Source organism: Mycteria americana, chromosome 1 (genome assembly GCF_035582795.1).
Source record: "Mycteria americana isolate JAX WOST 10 ecotype Jacksonville Zoo and Gardens chromosome 1, USCA_MyAme_1.0, whole genome shotgun sequence".
Lineage (NCBI taxonomy): Eukaryota > Metazoa > Chordata > Aves > Ciconiiformes > Ciconiidae > Mycteria > Mycteria americana.
This window is the reverse complement of record NC_134365.1, coordinates 133,302,598-133,324,076: the sequence shown is the minus strand read 5'-3', so window position 1 is coordinate 133,324,076 and position 21,479 is coordinate 133,302,598. Positions and strand designations below refer to the sequence as shown.

At 60.1% G+C, this 21,479-nt stretch overlaps 2 protein-coding genes across 5 annotated transcripts in view; one reads left to right on the top strand and one right to left on the bottom strand.

Moving 5' to 3' along the window:
- POLA1 (DNA polymerase alpha 1, catalytic subunit) overlaps window positions 1-5,578 on the top strand; it is a 208,341-nt gene extending 202,763 nt beyond the window's left edge. For all 4 annotated transcript variants that reach the window (XM_075520887.1, XM_075520905.1, XM_075520897.1 and 1 more), the window contains one exon: window positions 4,278-5,578. In XM_075520887.1, the coding sequence (XP_075377002.1) occupies window positions 4,278-4,450 (173 nt within the window). In that variant the 3' untranslated portion in view covers window positions 4,451-5,578. The remainder of the gene's footprint in view (window positions 1-4,277) is intronic.
- Window positions 5,579-10,396: 4,818 nt separating this feature from the next.
- ARX (aristaless related homeobox) lies at window positions 10,397-17,570 on the bottom strand. Its single transcript, XM_075491888.1, has 5 exons — window positions 17,324-17,570; window positions 15,509-16,226; window positions 14,184-14,229; window positions 11,880-12,214; window positions 10,397-10,637 (listed from the first exon to the last, which is right to left on the bottom strand). Exons 1-5 carry the CDS (start codon window positions 17,514-17,516, stop codon window positions 10,397-10,399), a joined length of 1,533 nt encoding a protein of 510 aa, XP_075348003.1. The 5' UTR covers window positions 17,517-17,570.
- Between the last annotated feature and the right edge of the window lie 3,909 nt (window positions 17,571-21,479).

Below are 21,479 nucleotides of genomic sequence, written 5' to 3'. Positions count from 1 at the left end.
GATGCAGATACATGCACACAAATAGAAAGGAATGGGAATATGTTTTTACTTCGCACTCTGAAGAGCAGGCTATCAACAGAATAATCAGGGGGAGAGAGTTTAATAATATGACACAGTTCAGTTGTCCAATCAGTAGGAGAAAAAACAGAAGACTTTCACTGAGCCACGTCTTAGGGAATCCAAGAACAAAAGTTCTTGATCCTCACTATCAGGTTATTCGGTGTAATTTTAATAAGAACAAAGAGAAATTGCAATAAATGGAAAACACATGGCCAGGTATAGATAATCTCCAAATATTTCCATCCTTGCTTCCAGCATCAGTACAACAGTATGGGGTAAATGGATTTCAGGTACCTTTTAATTATTTTTTTTTTCCCCCCAGATAATATAAAAATATACCTAGGTAGCTAAACAAGGACTTGGATGGGGTGCTGAATTTGCCAGGGACGTCCAGAATTTCAGACTGTGTTTTGTGAAGGGAACAAGGGGACAGTTATGTTGGGGGGGAGGGGGTTAACTGTATGCTTCTAAAATCTATAGATATGATTCTAAAATCTTTACCAGAGTCAATGATTTATTAACTTCAGAGAATACAGGACCTGAATTTTAATTATATACAGTCAGAAGTACATCTTCCTTTTTTTTTTTTTTTAATTTCTATTAAAAATAATAATATTTTTCATTTGTATATTTGGTTTGGTAGTATCTTTTGTATGCTCTGCATGCGTATAAATATATCTCTTTATGTATAGCCATATATGCATTCTGCAGCAGTGGTTGTCTTAAAAGATTGCTTGCCACTGAACTTGGATATTATTAAAACAATGATGGGGTGATAATAGGTATAGAACTATTTCGGAACATGACTGACTCCTGAAAGGCAATTTCAGTCAGTTTGTACAGCTTAGTTTTCAGAAGGCCTTAGGTGCATTATTGATTAAATTCTCATTTAGGAAGAAAGTAGGAGCTTTTATATGCATCTCTAAGTTGAGTGGTATGGTAACTCGAAGGTATTGACTGGCTGTGTGATATACGACGGTCACAGTTGTCTTTTACTCAGAGGAGCACAGAGTGATGCTGGTTGTCATTCTTACTCTGCTGTGTGGCAGCGTAAATAGTCCCTTTCTAACCAACCTGGTGGGAAAAGTCAATATCCCATCAGCAAAGGAGGTAAACACATCAGGAGCTGTGTCCTCTCTCATCTTCCCCTGCTCTGTATTACTACAGTTCTTTAAATCTCTTCTCCCCAGTCATCAGATGCACTTGTGTCATTCAAATGCATGGTGTGGCTGTGCTGCAGACACAGCCGCTGCCTGCCTCTCCTCCCGGAGCTCCCGGCTCCCATTCTCTTATAATTGAAACTTAAAATTGGCCTCATTACTTCAACGAGGCCCCTCATATTTCTCTATTTTTTTTCAGTCCACCCTTTCCTGCTTGCCTCTACAAGGGTAATTGCATCTAAGAAATGTTTGAAGCATACTGTCAGAAAGGTTATCGCATATAATTAAAGTTTAGATTGGGGGGGGGGGGGGAGCTAGGCACTCTGTTAGTGGGACGGCTGGAGCCTGAATTGGAGCTGTACGCAGGCCTGTATTTTTGTTCCCTACTTGCAGCCCCGGTTTATTGTTTGCCTCGTTGTTCTCATGATTAATGTGCCTTCCTGCTCTGTTCACGTGTGCCAGCTGTTTCTGCGCATTGATACATTTCACCTTGGTCCCTCCTGAGCTCCAGGAAGCTTTAAACTATTTTAGCCTAGTTTTGAGCTACAAGGATGGTATTTTCCACAGTTCCTTGGTATAAAGAGCATGGTTTTGCTAACACGTGAGCAGCGGCAAGTGAACCCACTTACTATATCATTTATCTTGAAAATGCATAAACTAGTTAGTGCTGAATTTGTGGCAAAGTGGGTTTGGTGTTTTTATAGATTTGGTTATTACAGTTTTCAAGGTTTGTTTAATTAAACCCTACAATTAAATAATTTCAGGATCACTAAATGTGTTTATGCCATAGTGACTTCAGTCTGTCAATGAACAGATTCTTGTAATCAAAGTTTTTATTGTATTGGTGATGTAGTTTAAGGAAATTTTAATTCTGCTAATAGACACAATATCATTACTGTCTAGGTAACGGTGAGAATGTTCTATCTTCAGCTAGGCATTTTCCTCTGTTTGATTACTGCCCAAAGTTGGCAATACAAAGACCCAAAACTGAATATAAGAGCACAATACATACCTCCGTCACAAGGATGCATGAAAGGTGCTTACCAAACTACTTTTAAGCAACGTATTCAGTTACTCAAATTGGCATCGTTAATTTAAATTTTAATTTAATTTTTAAAGATTTGATAGCATCATGCAGGGCAGTTGAGTTCAGTGGAACTTTGTGAATAACCTAATGGAAAACCTAAGCAGGTGGCAATTGCTCAGTAAAACATTACTGTTTGTATTATATCCAGTAGTTAATCTGCTGAGCTCATCTTAAAACATCTGAGGCTCTGCAAAAATATTTGTAAATCCTGAGGGAGGAGGAATTCACAAACCCAAAATTGTAATGGCTATTTCTGTTACCATGCCTCCCTCCCCTGCCATCTCCTCGTGCAGCAGTCCTTGACTTGGCTGCTGAGACGAAGGTGCGTCCGATGGGACATCTTCATCTCAGTCACATCGCAGAAGTGAGTCTTCACGGAAGTGAGTCATTTCTTCCCTCGCACAGGTAGACTCAAAAAAAAAGTGTGTCCCTCTCCTCCAAACCCTTCTCTTAAATAAACTCAGCTGTTTTAGAGATGACTGGTTTTTCATCTTAACTTTTGCCATGCAGTAAAAGCCATTTGAGAGGGGATGGAGGCTCCTTTGTTATGTGTTCAGAGCATGAGGGGGGCAGTACCAGTGTTGTGAAGCTGACAGGAAGAAATGAGACAACAGCTTTTAGGCAAAGCTAATGAGCAACAGAAGGATTGTGTTGGTTGCTCACAAGACACATGCTTACGCTGCACCTAAATGGCTTGAAAGCTTGACCTGTGCTTTAAGTACCTGTGCCGTGCTCTCATAGTTCTGCTTGACCTGGAGTCCCTCCAGCCTAACGGGGGGAAAACTGTCTGGGAGGGCACCTCGTTTTGCAATATATCCTTCTTGTGTGCTCAGTAATGCAGGCTATCCAGCGCTGCCTGTTCCAAGGTGTAACTGCAGACGCAGGCTTTTGGGTAGGAGCTGGTGTTTCTAGAATGTGGACTTGGCTGGAAAGGAGGAGCACAACTGCACCAGATCTGCATCAAGTTGGCATTGATGTGTATCAGCAGAGTATTTTGCTCTTTTAGTCTTTGTCCACAGCCTTTGTAAAGCACAAGCTGGACAACCACCCAAACAAAATCCCTGGATTTTTTTTGGATGGCATCAAGTTTAACAAAAAAAAATTTAAAATAGAACAGTTTGGCCTGTGCTGTTGAAATACGTACAAACTCATGTGCATGCGCATGACTTTGCACACACACAAATGTACAAGTGAGTAAATGTCTTGTACTCCAGACATTTCCTCACAGGTATTATTGATCAAGCATTTGGGAACGGTTCTCTTTGTTCATGTGTCAGGTGAACCTCATGTCTCCTGGTTGAGATACCGGGCATCTTCTCTCTATTGTAGGGTAGGATAGCATGGAATTTCCCCTGTTTGTGCTGCTGCCCTTTTCCTTCCATCGCCTCCGTAGTGCTGAGCATCACGATTCCCATCCTGCACACAAGGTGCACATGAGAACGCACATGTCAGGTTGTGCCAGTGCCAGTATTAGCAGCAGCAGGGACAAGAGAAGTGACGCATGGTTTCCTTCACTTCTGAAGCCAAACTTGGGCAGAATTTCTCCCTACTTCAAACTCCTGGGGACCTTGCGTAGTTCTCACTAAGTTAAGGCACTTGCTTATTTTCTCTGCTGTGACTTAGTGAACCCCCAGTTCACTCCAGTTAGACAACATGACTGGGCAAGCGGTGCTTCGTGCCAGCTCCTGGCAGGAGCCGCTGCACCCGCGCCGGTGGGGCTGAGGGAGCTTCAGCCTCGCCACCACGTGCAGGTTCAACATGGCCTCTAACCGGCTGGTACAGCGCTGCGGGGGGAGGCAGGGGGAAGGCAGCAGAAGTTGGGAGAGCTTGCCGTAAATATTGTCTTTGCTAGCTACGACATTCACCTCATTTTGAAATACCATGATTCGCAGTAGTAGTGAATGCAAAAGTACTGTCTTTTTGTGGTCACTTAATCCTTCTCTGGTTTTTTTTTTCCATTGTTCTTTTAGAGTATCTGAAGAAGAAGCCACTCAGGAAGGAAGTCTCTGAGGCCTACAAAAGACTGAAGAGCACTGTAGACAAATGTCTGTCCATGAGTGGCTACTCAGAAGTGAACCTCGGCAAACTCTTTACCGTCAGTATAGGAAGATCTGTGGGAGAGTCCAATAATGAAAGACAGTGATTGATTAAAAATGGAGGGAGACGAGAGGCTAGTTCCTGGTTTAACAGTAATGATCTCTTAAGCAATACTGTCATAATGCAGTATGCACAATGATGTTTTAATAATCTTGTCTCTCTGGAGGAGGAAAAACGGAAGGTGAAAACGGGGTGCCTGTCTGATTCACGTGGACATTAAATATTCGAGGTGTTTTCATCTTCCGTTCTTTTCTTCATTGAGAAGCCAGGGTTATTAAAATACGGAGTAGTTTGTTCTTGCAATGTATTTTGTTGTGTATTTAGACCTATGAGGGAAAAGGGGGTGGGAGAATTGCTGCTTTAATTGGATAATTCCCAGTGAGAGTTGCTGGAATGTAAGTGATCCTAGACTTTGCTCCAGGGTATTTAGTAGAGGTGCTCTCAGGAAGAGAGGTTAGTAGAGGTCTCAGTAGGAGCACTAATGTTTTGCCTTTTCACAGTTATCTTCTTCCTGATCATAAACATACCAATTAAAAACAATACTAAACCTAAATGCCTTTAAATGTCCTAATACCTTCTGAACAGAGGTAGGGACACTTTACTTTCAAATTTATTAAAGGTAAAGAACGACTGAAACCTGGAGGCGCTTAAAAATAGGGACCATCTTTTTATTAAGAGTCTTTCCGTGCATCTTTAAGCATAGTATTTCGCCATGTTGGAAATTTCTGTGTGGATGTAAAGACACGCGCATGCACAAAACCCATTTCGTACATACACAGGATATAAATGTATTTCACTTCTTTCCGTGCAAAGTATTTGAAAGTAAGCAATCGGTTGGGAAAAAGACGTTTGGGGTGGCATTGTAACCAATAATGGGGGAAGGGAAAGCGGAGAATCATTGTTGCTGTTCTGTAATAATTACTGTATTGGAGGTTTTAAAGGTTTTATAAGCAAATTGTATTTTTCATTTACTTCCAATAAAATGACAAGCAGATATGACAAGAAAAGAGCGTAAATTTGGGTACGTGCTTTTGTACACAAAATATTGTCGTACTTATGTTCGCTGTTAAGTTTGCAATGTAATCTATTAGTGTAAGGTTATAAAAATTTTCTTTTAAATCTGTAACAGTATAAAATGTAAAGTTTTCTTAACATTTGAAGGAAAAAAATAAAGTTTTCTAGTAAAAGAGGATTTGATTTGATCATCTGACTATTGAAAATACTCCACGCAAAGTCATATTGCTCCAAACTTTTCCTGGTTTTACGGGAGTGCTTGTGGGTCCGTTTTTAGGATGGCCGGCCATTAACAAAGGGAGCTTGAAGAAAAAGTGAGAGCATCAGCGTGAACGTGTTGGGCACCGAAGGGATACGTGTGTCTGTGTTAGAGTATTTTATGACATCCATTTGTCCCTAACGCGGCATCGGAAGATGCTGTGTGTCAGTACGGGTAATGTCTATTCGGATATGCCTGAATACACGGTCATCTTCAGAGCAACTTTTGGGGCTAAATCCTTTCGTTTTTACTCGCATTGAGTGGCAGTACGTGAGACATTGACCCTGCTCAATCCCTAGTTTTGTGTTGGTGTTGTCCCACCCCTGGCGAGCTATCGTTCCTTCCCAACGCGTTTAGCTGGGTTACTGTAAAAGAGACTTTATTTGGAGGCTGGTCTTGGAGAAGGTGTTGCTGCCTAGGTGACGCGTTGATGTTGCAGCTGTTGGGAAGATCCTGGCTTCCTGTAATGTCACGCAGGTTTTTTTAGATCTTTCGTGTCCAACCCAATTAGGATTACGAAGATATTACTGATATTAACGGGGTAGAATGCCTTAGGAAAGTGAAAAGTGTGACCTCCCCCAAACGTTAGGTATACAAATAAAATGGATAGATACGGCAAAACCTGACCCTGTGGCACTTGTATGTATCTGTATAATTACAGCTGAAGAGCCTGTTAATTTGCAAGTTTAGGGATGTTTAGATTAAATGAGAGCGTTGTGGAAGGAGTGCGCGGGGCGCAGCAGCGCGCAGTAGCCCTGCCAGGGGCTGGGGCGGGAGGAGCAGAGCCCGCAGCCCCCCCGCAGCCCCCGCCGGCCGCGGTGCGGGGGGATCGGAAACGGGGGCTTTTCCCCCGAACTGAGGGCATTTGTGAGTCCTCTCGGCAGAGCCGGTCAGGTCAGAGCCGAAGTCCTGGCAAGCAGTAAGCTGGGTGCCGTCCCCCCCCATGAGCTCTGGGCACCGTGCCTCCTCTCGGCCCCGGAGGAAGGCTGGGAAACGCAAAATCGTCTTCGTGGCGTTTGATACGAAGCGGAGGTGGCCGAGGCAGCGCTGTGAGGAATCCGGGCAGGACTGAAGTTGGGGGTTGCGCTTTGAGCCCCACCGGGCTGGAGTCGCCTTCCCTGCCCTCCCCTCCCCTCCTCTTCTCCCGCATCCCCGCCCCCCCCGCTGCTGAACCCCGCTGCTGAACCCCCCCGCTGCTGAACCTGGGGTTTGCGCTGAGCTGCGTCGCTTTGCAGCCGGGGAAGAGGGGCGTCGGGCTCCGGCGCCGGTGGCCGGGCTCCGCCGGCGGCATCCGCGGCGCGGAAGGCGATTCGGGCCCGCGGCCCCGCCGCCGGCGCTGCCCCAGCCCTCCCGCCCGGCGCCGGGCTGGGGCTCCGCTTCCCTCCCGCCTCCTTCCCCGCCTGCTGCAGAGCACCTTCACCGTGCCTTAATTGAATAGTTCTCCCGCACCCTCCTTATAGCAGTTTAATAGATTAACTCATCTGTGCCAGCTTCAAATTTCAGCTTAAAATTCCTTCATCCCGAAGGCAGCATTATCAGGTTGTTGGAGGCTGTTTTCAAACCTTGGTTGTGAATAGCAGCGGCTCTGCATTAATTTAACCACTAAGCTAATAAGTAGGTTTCGTTTTGTTATGCTAAGCTTTATTGCTTTTCTTTTGATCAGAATGGTGTTGTTGAGCAAAGCAGCAGACAAGGCATTCTTTGATGAGGGAATTAGCGCTCTATTCTTCCTCTATTATTCATAGCACAGTGGAATATGTAAGTACCTGAGGGTGTCAAAGGAGAGCAGGCTCTATTGCAAAGTGTTCGCCTTGTTTCTCTCAATAGCTGACTATGAGATGATAAACCGCTTAATACACTGCACTAATTGGATGAGAGCAAAAAGAGATGGGAATTAAGGCACGGCGAAAGGAGAAAGTGCTACCAGCCTTCATTCACTCTTTCACCGCTTTAACAGCACCAAAGGAGGCACAAGCTTTCTATAAGCAGACTAGGGGTTTTGTGCGGAGATAAAATGAACCTGTTAGTGGATTCAAGTAATACACTAATTATTGCACAGTATAAATACCACTACTGGTTTTATAACACGGAGGTAAACTTCTTTTGAGAAGGTTATAGGATTGCTTGGCAGCAGTATAGATCCTAATAAGGGACCAGAGTAATAACCCCCTGGATTAACAAAATTGCTGCTTGCAGAAGTATGATTCGGGCTTTTACGAAGATTTCAGCGGAATGAATAAAAATGACTGAATGACATTTCTTAATGCGTAATGGCTTGATAATGGTTCCCTTTTCTTTAAGGCAAAAATGTATATTGCAGGCTGCACTGTTAATAACGTCCAGGGAACAAGCCTTATTTTTCCCATAAATTTTTTCCGCGCCTATGGCGGGGTTTAGCACTCAAAAATACGGGGGGGAGCGGGGGGGGAATGTGAAGCGCCGTGGGTGGAAGGGGGGAGCTGCGGGGAAGGGTCGCGGCGGGCTCCCACGCGCGGCGGCTGCTCCGGCGGCGCTGCCCGGCCGGCGGCTCCCGGAGCCGGGGTCACCCCGCGGAGCGGCCCGGCGGGCCGGGCCGGGCCGGGCCCCCTCGGTGCGCCCAGGCGGCTCTTCCCCGGTACCCGGCCCCCGGGCTGCCGCGGCGGAGCGACGCCGCGGTTCCACCCAATCACCCCAAAAAATCCCCCCAAAACCCACGAGCGCGTCTCGGGCGGCCCGGCCCGGCCCCACGCCCGCTGCCCTCGGGGGGCCGGGGCCGGGGCCGGGGCCGGGGCCGGGCGGGGGGTACCGCGGCCCATCGGGGCCGGGGAAGGGGCGCGGGGAGCGGGGTTCGCCGCTGCGCTCCGCGGGGCCGGGGCGGCGCCGGCAGCGTCCGCCGCCCCTGCAGGGGCTTCCACGCGTTCCTGCTCCGTGGCAGGGGCAGCCGAGAGCGCTGCGTCCACAAACGAGCGAAGGAAAACAACGCCGGGGAAGGGGGAACGGGGAAGAAACCGGCGGTTCGTCCCCGGGAGAAGGGGGGGCAAGGACGAGAAGCAGGCGCCGAGAAACTTTCCTGCCCCCCCGGGAGCGGTGGAGGGGTGCGGGGGGACGAGCCAAGCGCTCCCCCAAATCCTCGCTCGTCTCCCTTGCCCCTGGCTTTCGGCAGCGGCGGAGCCAGGGGCTGCCCCGTCCCCGCCCGGGGCTGCGTGGGGAGAATCCCCGCGCTGTGGGGTCGCTGATACCGAGAGGCGACCCCGGCAGCCTCCTCAGCAGCGCCCGGGGCGGGGGGGGGCCACGACACGGTGCCCACGGCAGAGCGCGGGCAAGGACCGCCGTGGGTACCCCCCGGCCCCCGCGAGCTGCAAAGCCCCTTGCCAACGGGGCCGCCGGCACCTCGTCCCCCCCCAGACTCTGGCAATCGCCCCCGGCCGAGCGACCCGCGCCCCCCACGCCCCGTGGGGCGGTTCCCCGGCGGGGCTCAGCCCCGGGCGCCCCCGGCCCCGGCCGCCCGCAGTGCGGCGCGGCCACCCCGCAGCCCCCGCAAGGACCGGGCTGCTTCTCTTTCTTTGCTTTTGTTCCTTTTTTTTTTTTTGTTAAACATGTATTTGTGTTTATTTTCTGAACGTGGCACTCCTCCACCGGATAGCACGGAAAAGTGTTAACAATAACGACATTACACGAAAAGTACTGTACCATTGCCTCTTGAGGGTTTCGGAAACCTCTACAGTTAATAAGTTAAATAAAGGGTTTGTACATAAATATTTGTCTAGGAACCCTATTATATCTATAACACAGTAAGAATCTACAGAATGACAAACTTTTACAACACTACACTGAGTGCAATTGTTTTATAACATTTCAAATATACAAAGCTCTGTTCTTTTTTATAACAATGGTATGTACAGAATCAATAATCACAGTTTAGTGACTTAAACAGTCCATATTCTAGCAGTGTATTTCCCTTTGGTTTGATATAAAAACCTTGGTTGGTGTAGTGATAAAGAATATAGCAAGAAAAAGATATACCCTTTCCCTTAAGTGCACTGGTTATCTTACAGCATCAAATTTACTTTCCGCCTGCACTGGCAGCACCCTTGGTTAGCGTACGCAGCTCGCTGCATCAACACGTAAAATAGTTCTCCAGTGCTCCTAACAGACCAACGTAACATCCTAGGATGTTATTTTAAGAAGATGTGGGTAGCTTTCCCCCTCCCTTTGCTTTTCTTTCCTTATTTTTTTCTCTCTTAATTACAATTCTATTTGTTTTTTTCGGTTTTTTTTGTTTTTTTTTTTTTTCCCTTGCCAAATAAACAGAAGGAAAAATATTTAGTGTACGGAACGCTGATATATAATAAGTTTCATTAGGGCTTCCCCCCCCCCTCTTTTTTTCCCCTTAATGCTCAGAGAGGAAATGAACACGTCGCACACTTAAGAAACGTGCCAGCCAAGGAGTTACTTATTCAGGAGCTTGCAAGCGTCGGTTCACTCGTGTGAGGGCTGATGCGAAAGGCGCTCGCTGTCTCCAAGTTCCCAACCCGAGAACCTACCCCGGCCTCAGCTGCTGGTCCTTTTTTTAAATTTTATTTATTATTATTATCATTATTTATTCCCCCCCCGTTTGGTCTTGATTGGCGCTGTCTGAGGCGACCGCTATGTATGCGTGTAGTGACTCTCCTCCTGCCTCCCTCCGTGTCCTCTCCCCCCTGCAAAACCCAGCCCAAGCCCCGAGGCCGCAGCCGTGCCTTAGCACACCTCTTTCCCCGTGCTGTTCCCGGGGAGGATGTTGAGCTGGGTGAGCTGGGCGGCGTGCTCCTTGGCCTTCAGCCGCAGGGCGGCGATGCTGGAGGCCCGCCGGTCGGCGGCGGCGCTGGCCGGGTCCCCCAGCCCCGCCGAGCCCACCGCGCCCTCGGGGGCCGGCGCCGGCTGCCGCAGCAGGGCCGCCGCGCTGGAGGCGCTGCCCAGGGGGGCCATGGTGGAAAAGAGCCTGCAAGGGAAGCAGAGACGGCCGTCACCGCCGCGCCGGGCCCCGCCGGCTCCGCCCGGCCACGCTCGGCCCCTTCCCGCGAGGCGGGGACGCGGGGGGACGAAGACACGCTGGAAAAAACCCGACGCCGGGGGGCAAAAGATCGGGGGGGGGGGGGGGGAAGAGGGAAAAAGAAAATCGCCCAGGCCGGTTCTCCCCGACTCGCCGCTGTCGGGGCGGCTGACGCCGGGGGCACAGCCGGCGGGCGGGGGCTCGGAGGGCTTCCTCCTTAGCCGGCACTGCGGGAAAAGGCCGGGAAAAGCCCAGTCCGACGGCGGCTGCGCTCGCCCCGTCCACTAACCGGGCCTCCTGCCCCTCCGCCTGCCCCGCCGGGCCGGGCCCCGCGCCCTGCGCCCCGCTCCGCGCCCCGACGGGGCGGTCCCGGCCCCGGCCCCGCCGCACGGGCAGCCCCGGCCGCCTCAGCCCGGGGCTTTCCCCGCTTTGGCCGCGGACGCTCAGCGTGGCAGAGCGCAAGGACGGAGCGCGGCGCCCGCGGAAGCTCGCCCCGACACGAGCCTGTTGAAGCTGCTCAAACCCACTCGTGCCCACGGCTAAAAATCGGGCCGCGGCGCGGCCGGCGGTGGCCACGGCACCCGGGATATCACGGCTTCAGCTCATCCCGAACGGCCAAATACCAGCAAACCCCCCGAGCAAAGCCGAGGCCACGTCTGCACGTAGGGCAACCCACGCCTGTTTTGTTTCCGCGTGGGGGCACCAACTTCCGCGGGACTGCCCCGCGGGGACCCTGCTCCGTCCTCGCCCCCTGCGCAGCCCCGCGGGGATGCCCGGGCTCCCCGCGAACGCCGCCGCCGCCGCCCACAGCCGCGGTGCCCGCGGGCCGGCCGTCCCCACGCGGGACCCGCCGGACTCGCGGCGGTGTGTGTGTGGGGGGGCGTGAGAGCCGCCCTCGCCCAATGAGAGGCCGGGGCGGAAACACGTGACCCGCGCGGCGCCCAATCGGCGCCGGCCGCCAGCGCTCCAAGTTCGAACGCCGGGGCAGCCCGCGCGAGGCGGGTCCCGCGTGGGGCCGCGCCACGGCGCGACCGGCGGCCCCGGGCGGCGCGGGCGGGGCCCCCGCGCGCGACCGCGGCCGGGGCGTCCCCGAGGCGGCGCGCTCCGGCGGCGGCGGCCTTTCCCCGGCGGCTGTCGCCCCCCGCCCCGAGGGCCCCCCGAGGTGCCGGTTCGCGCGTGGGCGGGCGGTACCTGCCGAAGGCGGGGCTGATGAAGGCGGGGTGGCGGAACACGGCCGCGCCCAGGAAGGTGCCGAGGCCGAGCGGGGTCCCGCCGGGGGGCAGCGCCGCGGAGCCGGGGGGCGGCGGCGGCAGGCTGGGGAAGGCGGCGGCCGCGGCGGCGGCGGCGGCGGCGGTCCAGGCGGAGTCTAGAGCTGGGTGATGAGGAGGGAAAGGACTAGCATCAAGGTATGGACTGAGGGGGTGAGTTGCTGACAGGGGACCAGGGAAAGGCAAACCTGGGGGGTGTGTCTGAGCCCCAGCCTTTTCCCTCTTCCGCCACTTAGCCCTACGGTTCTGGAACCATACCTGAAAGCCAAAAGAAAAACCGGTTTTAATTCGCCTGCCCGCGCCCTCCGCGGGGCGAGCCCCGCGGCCGCCACGCACCGGCCCGGCGGCGCCCGCTCCTGCGCCGCGCCCCGTGGGGTGCTGGTGGGACCCCCCCGCGGGGGGCGGCCCACGGGGGCCACGCGCGCCAGCGCCGCGCGGCAGCCCCGGCCGCTGCCGACCCACCCCGGGGCCCGCACGCGGCTTTCGGCGGGGGCCCCCGGCCCGGCCCCGGGCTCCCGGGGGCCGCAACACTTCACCCCCCCGTTTGCCGGCAAGGCCGGGCTGCGGGCGGCTGCCGGCGCCGAGGGCCGCTCCGCAGCAGCGCTCTCGCTGCGCCGGGAAAACGATTTCCCGGTGGGACGGTGCGGGTTTTCATTCCGCACGCACACCCACGCGGGGAGCTGCGCGGCTTTTTTCGCCGAAGGGAGTATTTACAAATGATAGCGTTTGGGGATCGCGGACTTCTCCCCCCTCCCCCCCGTCAATTTAGAGCGAGGAAAAAAAAAAATTCGTGATTTCACTAACGCCTGAAACGAAGAAATAATTTGCCAGGCAAGCAAAGCAGCACATACTCGTTGTTCCCAGGCTGCCCTTTAGGCTCTGTTTCAGTTAGGACGCCGCGGCACCGCCGTCCCTCGCCTCTCCTCCCCCTCCCCCAAAGCCAAAACCGTGAACGAACACGGGCTGAAAACGGGAGAGAGGCAGAGGGGAAAACCCAAAATACCGCACGGCAAAGGAAAAGAAAATATTCGCCGAACAACCAGGTGCGAGGCATCACACGCACCTACGGGGAGAGGCTTTGCGGGAGACACGCGTTTGTCAGTTGTTTCGGGTGGCGTGGGCCGAGTTCTCCCCGTTGGGCTCGGCTTTGGGAGCTCCGCGGGAGACCCCCGCTCCCCGGGAACCGAGAAGGGCAGCAGCGCCGCGGGTCGCTCCACGCAGCTATACCGCGAGAAGCGATCTCCACGCGTGCCCATCGGGGTCCCCACGCAGGGAGAGGCACGGCGTCCGCGGGGAAGGCAGCAGCCGGGCACGGAGGGAGCGTCTCTCCCAGCTAAAACTCAATTAGCAAGCTGTCCTCGCCGCAATTCCCCCCGCTTGAATTAATAAGTCTGAGTACACCCAAAGGTAAACGAAGGGACTCTCATAATTCATATTCCCTTAATTACATCTTCTGCCGTGAATAGAGGGGAGAGAAAGGGGGTGTCTTTCTTTTTTAAAAGTTATTTAACTTTCCCACGACTTGTTCCCCTGAGCTGAAAATACTGATTTGCTGTCACATCGCTGTTTGACAATGGAGAAATGTGTCAACAGAAAGGAGGGGACAAATCTCATCATTAGCCCCTCTAATGCAAGAAGCTGTTGTGTATTAAATGAGCCATATGGAATTTATTATGCTTTATCAGCGCCCGATTTTAACTGTAAAGTGATTTGCTCAGCTTCAAACCCAGAGACATCTGTTTTCTGTTGGCAATCAGGGCATCCCAATGTTTATCGTCTCTTTGGTTATGAGACCCGGCTTGGGAAATGCACTCTGGTATGGGGCGGCAAACACCTTTAATAGCATTGCACTCACTCGCTATTAGATCAATGCAGGCTTATTGCTATCAAAAATGGGAAATCAAATAGCATTAGCCAGCTCCTTGTGCAGGCGGAGAGGAAATCAAACAACATTTCGCCTTCAAATGGCCCTGTTTGTCCTAGCACTAAGTGGGCTTTTATGAAGCCCGATTGGAGATTTGATGGCAGCCAAATACCCGCCTTGCGGCCGAGCGGGTCTCGCTAACGACCGGAGCCCCGTGGGGCCTTTTCGTCACGCGGGGTTTCGCCAGCCGACGGCTCGGCCCTGCCGGGGCCGGGGGAGCCGCCGGGGGGGGGCCGGGGACACCCCCCCCGCCCCGCCGCCGAGGGACGCCCCGGCCCTGGTCCCGGTGCCGCCGCCACTCACCTGCACTCGGGCTTCGGTCAGATCGAGCCTCATGGCCAGCTCCTCCCTGGGGGAGACACACACGCCGCCGTCAGCCCGGGCACTCCGAGCCGCCCCCCGGCCCGCGGCTCTGCGACCCCGCCGCCACAGGGGCCCGAAATCCCGGTGCCCGGGGGGAGCAGGGCCGGCCGGGCGGACACCGCCTGCCGCCGCCCTCAGCCCGGCTCCGGGACGCCGAGCCGGCCGCCCGTCCGTCGGGACTCCGAGTTTCGGCACCCCCCTCCCCGCCGCTCCCCAAATTCAGCCGCTCCCCGCCGCAACGGCGGCGCGGGGGGCGGCAGCCGAGCCGGCACACACTGCGGTTGGCGCTGCCACGGTTAAGGCAAACCGGGGCCCGTTAAGGCGTTAGAAAATCGCTCACCGGCTCCGTTCCCAACAGAGGAGCGCTCCCAGCTTAGCCGGGGCCCCTCCGCCGCCCCCGCGCCGCCGGAGCCCCGCGCCGGCCGGCCACGAAAAGCCCCGGAGGAAAAGCCAAAGCCGTAAAAACGCCAACCAAAAAAGCGCGGTACGTTCATACACAGCCCCGGGCAGCCGCTCCCGAGGCCAGGCGGCGCCCCGAGGTGAGCCCCGCGGGCGATGCGCAGCACCGAGGGCGGGGGAAAAAACGCCCCCGCGGACCCCCCCCACCCCCCCGGTAAAACACACGAGAAGCCGGGAGGGTCTCCTTGACCGAAAAGTGCGGGCTTTGGGGGCTCAGTCCTCCTCCGGGCTAAAGGCAGGGGGCAGTCATTTTCGGGCAGCGCGGGGAGCGGGCAGGCGGCTCGGCCCCTCTCCCTGCCTGCCCTTGCCGCGGAGGAGCCGCCGGCCAGACCCGCCGCTGCGGGGCTCTCGTTTTCAACGGGAAATTGTCCCCGACAGCGCGGCCAGAGCCGGGCCGGGCCCCGCCGGGGCGGCTCCGGGCAGCGAGGGGCCCCGATGTGCCGGGCCGGTATTTTTAGGCAGCGGCGCTTTGATCTCTGCCCCCGCCGGGGCTTCCCCGGGCCGGGCCGGGGTCCAGCCCCACGGGGAGCGCGTAACCGATCCCGGCGGCGGCCGCGGCGAGGGGGGAGGAGGGCAGCGGGTAAAAATAGCCCCCGGCGGCGGCCTCCCTCCAGGCGAGCCTGCCCGGCGCTGCCGGCCCCGGGTCCCCCCGGAGCTGCTCCCCGTCCCCTCCCAGCCCGGGGATGCCCGCGGCAGGATTCACCCCGGGGGGCGGTCCGGAGGCGGGGGTGCAGCGCACCGCGGCCCCGTCCCGTCCTCCCGGGGCTCGCCCGCTCCGCGCTGGGCCGGGGCCCCGGCGCCGGTACCTGGTGAAGACGTCGGGGTAGTGGGTTTTCTGGAAGGCCCTCTCCAGCTCCTCCAGCTGGTAGCTGGTGAAGGTGGTGCGGTAGCGGCGCTGCTTCCTCTTGAGCAGCCCCTCCTCGGAGTCGCTGCCGGCCGAGAGGCAGACGCTCTCCTCGCCGTCCTTGCCCTCGCCGTCCTCGGGGTGCAGCAGCAGCTCCTCCTTGGGGGACAGATCCCCGCCCTCCGCCCCGGGGGCCGCGGCGGCGCCCCGGCGGGCCTCCTTCAGCAGCCCCCCGCCGTCCTCGCCCAGCAGCTCCTCCTCCTCCTCGTCCTCCAGCTCCTCTTCCTCCTCGTCCTCCTCCTCCAGCATCTCTTCGTCCTCCTCCTCCTCCTCCTCCTCGGCGGCCGGCGCGGCGGGGCCGGGCCGCTCCTCGACGTGCGCGGCGGGGCTGCCCAGCTCGTCCCGGGCGGGCGGCGGTGCCACGAAGGGCGCGTTTTCGCGGTAGCTCTTGCTGCGGCTGATGCTGACCTGGGGCGCCTGGCTGATCTTCAGCGTGTCCCACGGGGCGGCGGCGGGCACGGGGCCGGCGCCCCCCTCCGGCCGCCCCTCCGGCCGGTCCCCCCGCGGCCCCGCCGCCCCCGGCGGCAGCAGCCGGCCCCCGCCCGGCCCGTAGAGCCGGCGCAGTTTGGGGGGCAGATGCAGCTCGGCCGGCTCGAAGGGGGGGCTGCCCTTGGGGGACCCTGCGCCGGGGGGACAGGGAGGCGGCCGCAGCGGTCGGACAGGGCGGGCAGGCGTGGGGGGAGAGGGGTGCGGAGGGAAGAGAGAAGGGGGGGGGGAAGAGAGAGAGAGACACGGTCAGTGGGATCAGCGCGAAGAGCCCCGGGCAAGACCGCAACCCTGCAGCCCCGCTTCGGGCACCGCTTTCCACCCCGCACCAAGATACGACCCCCCCACCCCGCACCCTCAGACCGGCCCCTGCCCGCCTCGCTGCTCCCGCTCTGGGAAGAAATCCCTCCCGGCCGCAGAGCCCGGCCCGGCGCCCCGCTCGGCGGCGGGACGGGCGCCGGGGGCTCGGGCAGCCCCGGGCCTGCGCTGGCACCGCCGCGGCCAACACCGGGCCCCGACCCTGCCCGGCGCCGGCGGGGCTGCGCGGGGCCGAGGCGGGGCAGCGCCGGTCCCGCTGCCCCTGCCCGGCGGCCCGGGGCTCCTCCGCCTTTTTTGCGTGTGCCCCCCTCCTATCGTCTCCCCCCGCCCCCCAAGTTTCCTTTTCGTTTTGGAAGAAGGAAACCCGCCCGGCTGTCAACGCCGGGGAAACGGGAGGGACGCCGTCCGTGGGAGCTGCCAGCCGGGCCTCCCGCGGCCCCCCAGGGGCTGCTCCCAACTTCGGGCCGGGGGCGGCGGCTGCCGGCGCCCCGGTATCGCCGCCCTGCCCGCTGCCAGGCGCGGCCCCCGGCTCGCTCGCCGAGACCCGTTACAGGTTTAGGGCGAACGGGAGAGCCTTCCCCTGCACGGATCACCGCTCGCACCGATTTATTTTCGCTTAAAAAATTACACACGTATCGAAAGCAAGAGGAACCTAAAGCGGCGGTACCCGACCTGCACGGAATTCACCGGGCCGAATTTCGGGCACGGCTCTGGCCGCGCTCCCTGGCAGCACAGCAGCCGCTAACGAGCGGGGTAACGGGGTAACGGCGACCGCGGCTCCGAGGCGGCGCCTGGCCGGGCGGGCGGGGAGCGGGGCCGGGGCCGAGCCGCGGGCGGCGCGGGGGGACGCAGCCGGCCCTGCCCGGCGCCGGGGGAGCGGGAGCGGAGCGGGGCGGGCGGCGGCGGGGCTTACCTTGCGCGGCCTTGTCGGTGTCGGGGCGGGCGGCGATGGCGGGCAGGCTGGGCGCGGCGCCGAGCAGCCGCACCTTGCAGGGGCTGCGCCGGCCCAGGATGCTGTCGATGCAGTAGGAGGACAGCAAAGTTGGCGATTTACTTTTGCACTCGGGGCGCTCGGCGCAGCTCTCCTCCGGGTAGGGGCCGCTCATGGCGGCGGCGGCGCGGCCGAGCCGTGGGGCCGGGGCGGGCTGCGGCGGCGCGGACGCCCCCGCGGCGCTGCCCTGTGCGCCGGGACGCCCGTCACGGGGGGAGTGAGCGGCGGCCGCGGCGCTCTTGAGTCCCCTCGGCTCCACGTGCGGGCAGCCGCCCCCTGATTGGCTCTCGGCGGAGGCCGGGCGGCCGCCGACAGACGGCGCCCGGCAAACCCCGGCTCGGACCGCCCCGGATCGGCGCCCGCCCCGAGCCGCCGCGCCGCGCCGCGCTGCCCCCCGCCCCGCCCCGCCGCGCCCGCCCCGCCCCTCCCGCCGCGCCCCGCCCCCGCGCCCCGCGGGCGCCCCGCTCCGTGGGGGCGGCCGGCGGCGGGGAGCCGCCCGGGGGAGCCGTCGGGGGCGGCCGCGACGGGTGGCGGCGGAGCCCCCGCCGCACGCCTCGCCCCGGCCCCCCCGCCCCGACGGCGGCGCCGCTCCCCGCCCCGCCCGGCCCGGCCCGGCCCGGCCCTGACCCCGGGCGATGCCCGAGCGCGACGGGGTGGGCCCCGCCGGGGGATCCGCGCCGGGTTTTCCCCCCGGCAGCCCCCCCGCCCGCCCGGCGCTGCGCAGGGGCGCGCACTCGCCGCGCTGGCAGCGGCGCTTAAAAATACCGGGGTCCGCCGTTGGGGTTTTCCCGTAACGAACGCCCGGGCAACGCCTTCGGCGGCGGGCGCGGGGTTCGGGGCGAGCGTCCCTCGGGCGGGGCAGGGCGCGCAGCCCGGCGCGGTGCTGGCCGGCGTCGCCCTCCCTGCCCCGACCGCCTCCGCCTTTCCCCGCACGCACGTCTCCCCTCCGCAGGCGCTTTCAACGCCGCTTCGGGGCCGGAAGACCTCCGAGGGGTTTTTATTCCCCCTCCTTTTGCTTCCCTGCTCGGCCGTCGCGTCCCGGGCAAGTTCAGGCTCCCTGTTTGGGCAGGCCGCGCGCAATTTTGATCGGCACGTTACAGCTGTCTGCGCGTCCCCCGCTCACATCTGCGCTCCTGGACCCGGACCCCCGCCAGCACAGGCACGTCGGAGGAGCCGCTCTCGGCCACCCCAAATAACCCGTCCGCTCGCCCGGGTGATTCCCGGCCCCGAGCGCCGGAGGGGAGACAGCCCCATGTCCTCCGTTCGTGCCGCAACTCCCGTGCGGATCCCGCGTCTCCTAATTACTTAACCAGCGGGAATTAAGAGAAAAGATAAGCTTAAGTGCCTGCGTGTGTCCGTGCGGGCGTGGGCACCACGCCGCTCCGGCTGTGCCCGCTCCCGTGGGCGCACAGGCGCGCTCGCGCCCACCCTGCCGGGCTCTATAGGTGTGTGTCCGTACGTGCCCTGCGGGGCCAAGCGTTACTCCCAGAGCCGTCCCCTCCCTGCCAGCGGGCCCCCGCAGGGCTCCTGCCCGTCGTTCCTCCCGCCCCGTTTCTCCCTGCCCCGCGGGCCCGGGCGATGCCGGCGGGGAGCGGGGAGCGCCCCGACGTGCGCGGCCGCCGGCCCTGCGCTCCCCGGCGGGGCGGCCGCAGCCCGCCCCGGCTTCGCAGGGTGCGCCTGGGCGGGGGAGGCGAAGCTGCCGTTTGCCGTCGCTGCACGGCTCGCGGGAGCTTTTGCCACCCCCGGCACGAGCGGCAATTAATTCATTAACTCAGTAACTAAAAAAAACCACCCCGAAGCCAACCCACCCGCCCACCCAGCCCAAAGCCCAGGAAGAAAAGGAAGACCCTCGGGCACCCCTGGGGAAGCGCGGCGCGCAGAGGAGCCGCCGCCTCTTGCTCTCGCCCCGGCCGTGCCGGGCGGCTCCGCCGGGGCTTCCCCGCCGGGGCTTGCTCGGGAGAAGCGGCGCGGAGCCGCGGGCGCAGCCGGGCCGGGAGCGGGGCCCCGGCAGCAGGGGAGGCCGGCCCGCATCTGCCTTCCCTTTGCCTTGCCGGGTGCCGGCCGAGCCGGGCTGGCGAGCCGCGGCACCGCGCCTGGGAGAGCGGGGACGGGTGGGGCCGCCGCGCCGCCTGCCCGGGGGGGGCCGAGCCCGCCGGGGCACAGGCGGCAGCCGGAGGGGACGGGGGACCCTCGGCGTGGCAGCCGCGAGGGCTCCGGCAGCGCCGAGACCTGCCGGTGGCTGCCGGCGGTCCGAGCCGGGGCCGCGGCGGGCGGGTGCCGGGGGCTGTCGGGGACGCGCGGAGCGCGGGGAGCCCTGCCGCGGCCTCTCGGCCTTCCGCGTCTGTTTTCACTCCCTCCCCGCCCCGTTCCCTCGCCCCTCTGTGCCCGGGCCGGGCCGGGGGCCCCGCCTGCCCCGCTGCCCCGCGCCCCGGCGGGCCCTGCCCGGGGGAGAGCGGCCCCGGCCGGCCCGGGGCGCGGGGAGGGCCGGCGGCAGTCCCGCTCGCAGGCGAGGATGCTTTGCGATGCAGCTCGCCTCTGCCAAGTCACTTCGTTGTTTTATTTATTTTTTTAAACAAACTTTCATTCATTTATGGCCTCTCCCTCTCCTTCCCCCCCCCCTTCCCCCTGCAACCTGCTAATTTAACACTGGAGCGCGTTATTGCAGTGTTAGGGGGAGAGAACGAGAGAGAGAAAACAACAATACTGCAATGATCCAAATGATACAGTAGAATTATAGCAATTATAGTTCTGCTCGGAGAAGAAAACCTTGCTGAGCTCAGCCAAACAAACTGATGCCTTGTACGGATAACGAGCCCGGGGACTGACAGCCGGTGCTGGGAGAGGCAGGAGGGCACGGACGGAAAGATTTGCCCCTTTTCACTCCAGCCAGCCTAGATTAACGCCCTCGGCTGCCGCTGCCGTAACCATATCCGCTCCGGCTCCGCGGACCCGGGGCCCCGGCGGTGGGTTTCGCCCCGGGGACCGGCCTTCGCGGCCCTCCGCACCCACCCGCGCCCGGCTCCGCTTCGGCCCCGCCGGGGAGCGGGACGGCGGGGGAGCGCGGGCGGGCCGGTAACGCCGCGGCCGTCCCTGCCGGGGACCGCCGGGAGCGGCCACCCGGCCCACCCGCCCCTCCGCAAGCGGCCGCTTCCCACCGCGGGAGCGGGCGCGGGGCCCCGCAGAGCCCCCGGCCCGGGCTGCTCCTCGCCGCCTCCCCTCCGCCGGGGCGGGGGCGCCGCCCGCTTCGTTTCGCAGCGCCGAGCGGGGCCGGACCCGCGGCTCTCCGCGCCGCTCCGCCGGGCCGCGCAGCGGGGCAGCGCGCAGGGCGACCCGGGGCCGCCCCGGGGCCGCCGCCCGACGGCTGCCCGCCGCGGCTCCCCCCTCCCGGGCCTGCCCCACGCTCCGGCGGCCCCGGGGCCCCCGTTGCCAGTGGGGTTTGAGGTTTTATTTTTTTCCCCTCTCTGTCTTCCTTTCCCGTTACACACCGCCCCGTCGTCCGAACCGCTTCCCCCCGCAGAAACCATCCTTGCGAGGAGGCACGGCTGCAAAATGGCAGTTCGCTGTCACGCTGGGGGAGAGGTGTGTGATCTTAGGGCGGAGGTAGGGCTAAGCTCGGTTTCGGCCGTAGCGGTTGAAAATGTGCAGAATCGGTTCAAGATTCAGTGCGAGACTGTTTTAACCTTGCAGGGAACAGCGGCTGCCTTGGCTGGAGAGGAGCTCCCCTCGCTGCGGCGGCCGCCGCGGGCACAAGTTTGTCACCGACGGAGCAAAGGACAGCTTGGAGTCCGTGAGCAGCCTGTGCCCGTCCCGTACCCGGTGCGTCCCGCAGCCCACGGTGCCGCGGCTGCAGTCGGGGACCCCGCCGGTGGGTTCTCGCTCCCTGCGAGCCGTGCGCATGGGTGGAGCTGCAGCGGCAGGCGCAGCCCATAGCTAGGCTTTAAGACGAGCTGCGTTTTTTTCCCACTCTCTTTGCAATGGAGAAGAAAACGATAACAACTACTTAAAATCCTCCAGTGCTTGATTTATCACTGTTTCCTTCATGAATAAAAAAGGCTTGTGCAGGAGCTGTAGGCAGGTG

Bases quoted from the DNA above. Each gene is read 5' to 3' on its own strand.
- ARX (XM_075491888.1), bottom strand. From the start codon at position 17,516: ATGAGCGGCCCCTACCCGGAGGAGAGCTGCGCCGAGCGCCCCGAGTGC. The intron at 14,230-15,508 runs GTACCGGCGCCG...TGTCTCCCCCAG, and splicing joins TACCCCGACGTCTTCACCAG to GGAGGAGCTGGCCATGAGGC. The intron at 12,215-14,183 runs GTGAGTGGCGGC...TTTGGCTTTCAG, and splicing joins TGACCGAAGCCCGAGTGCAG to GTATGGTTCCAGAACCGTAG.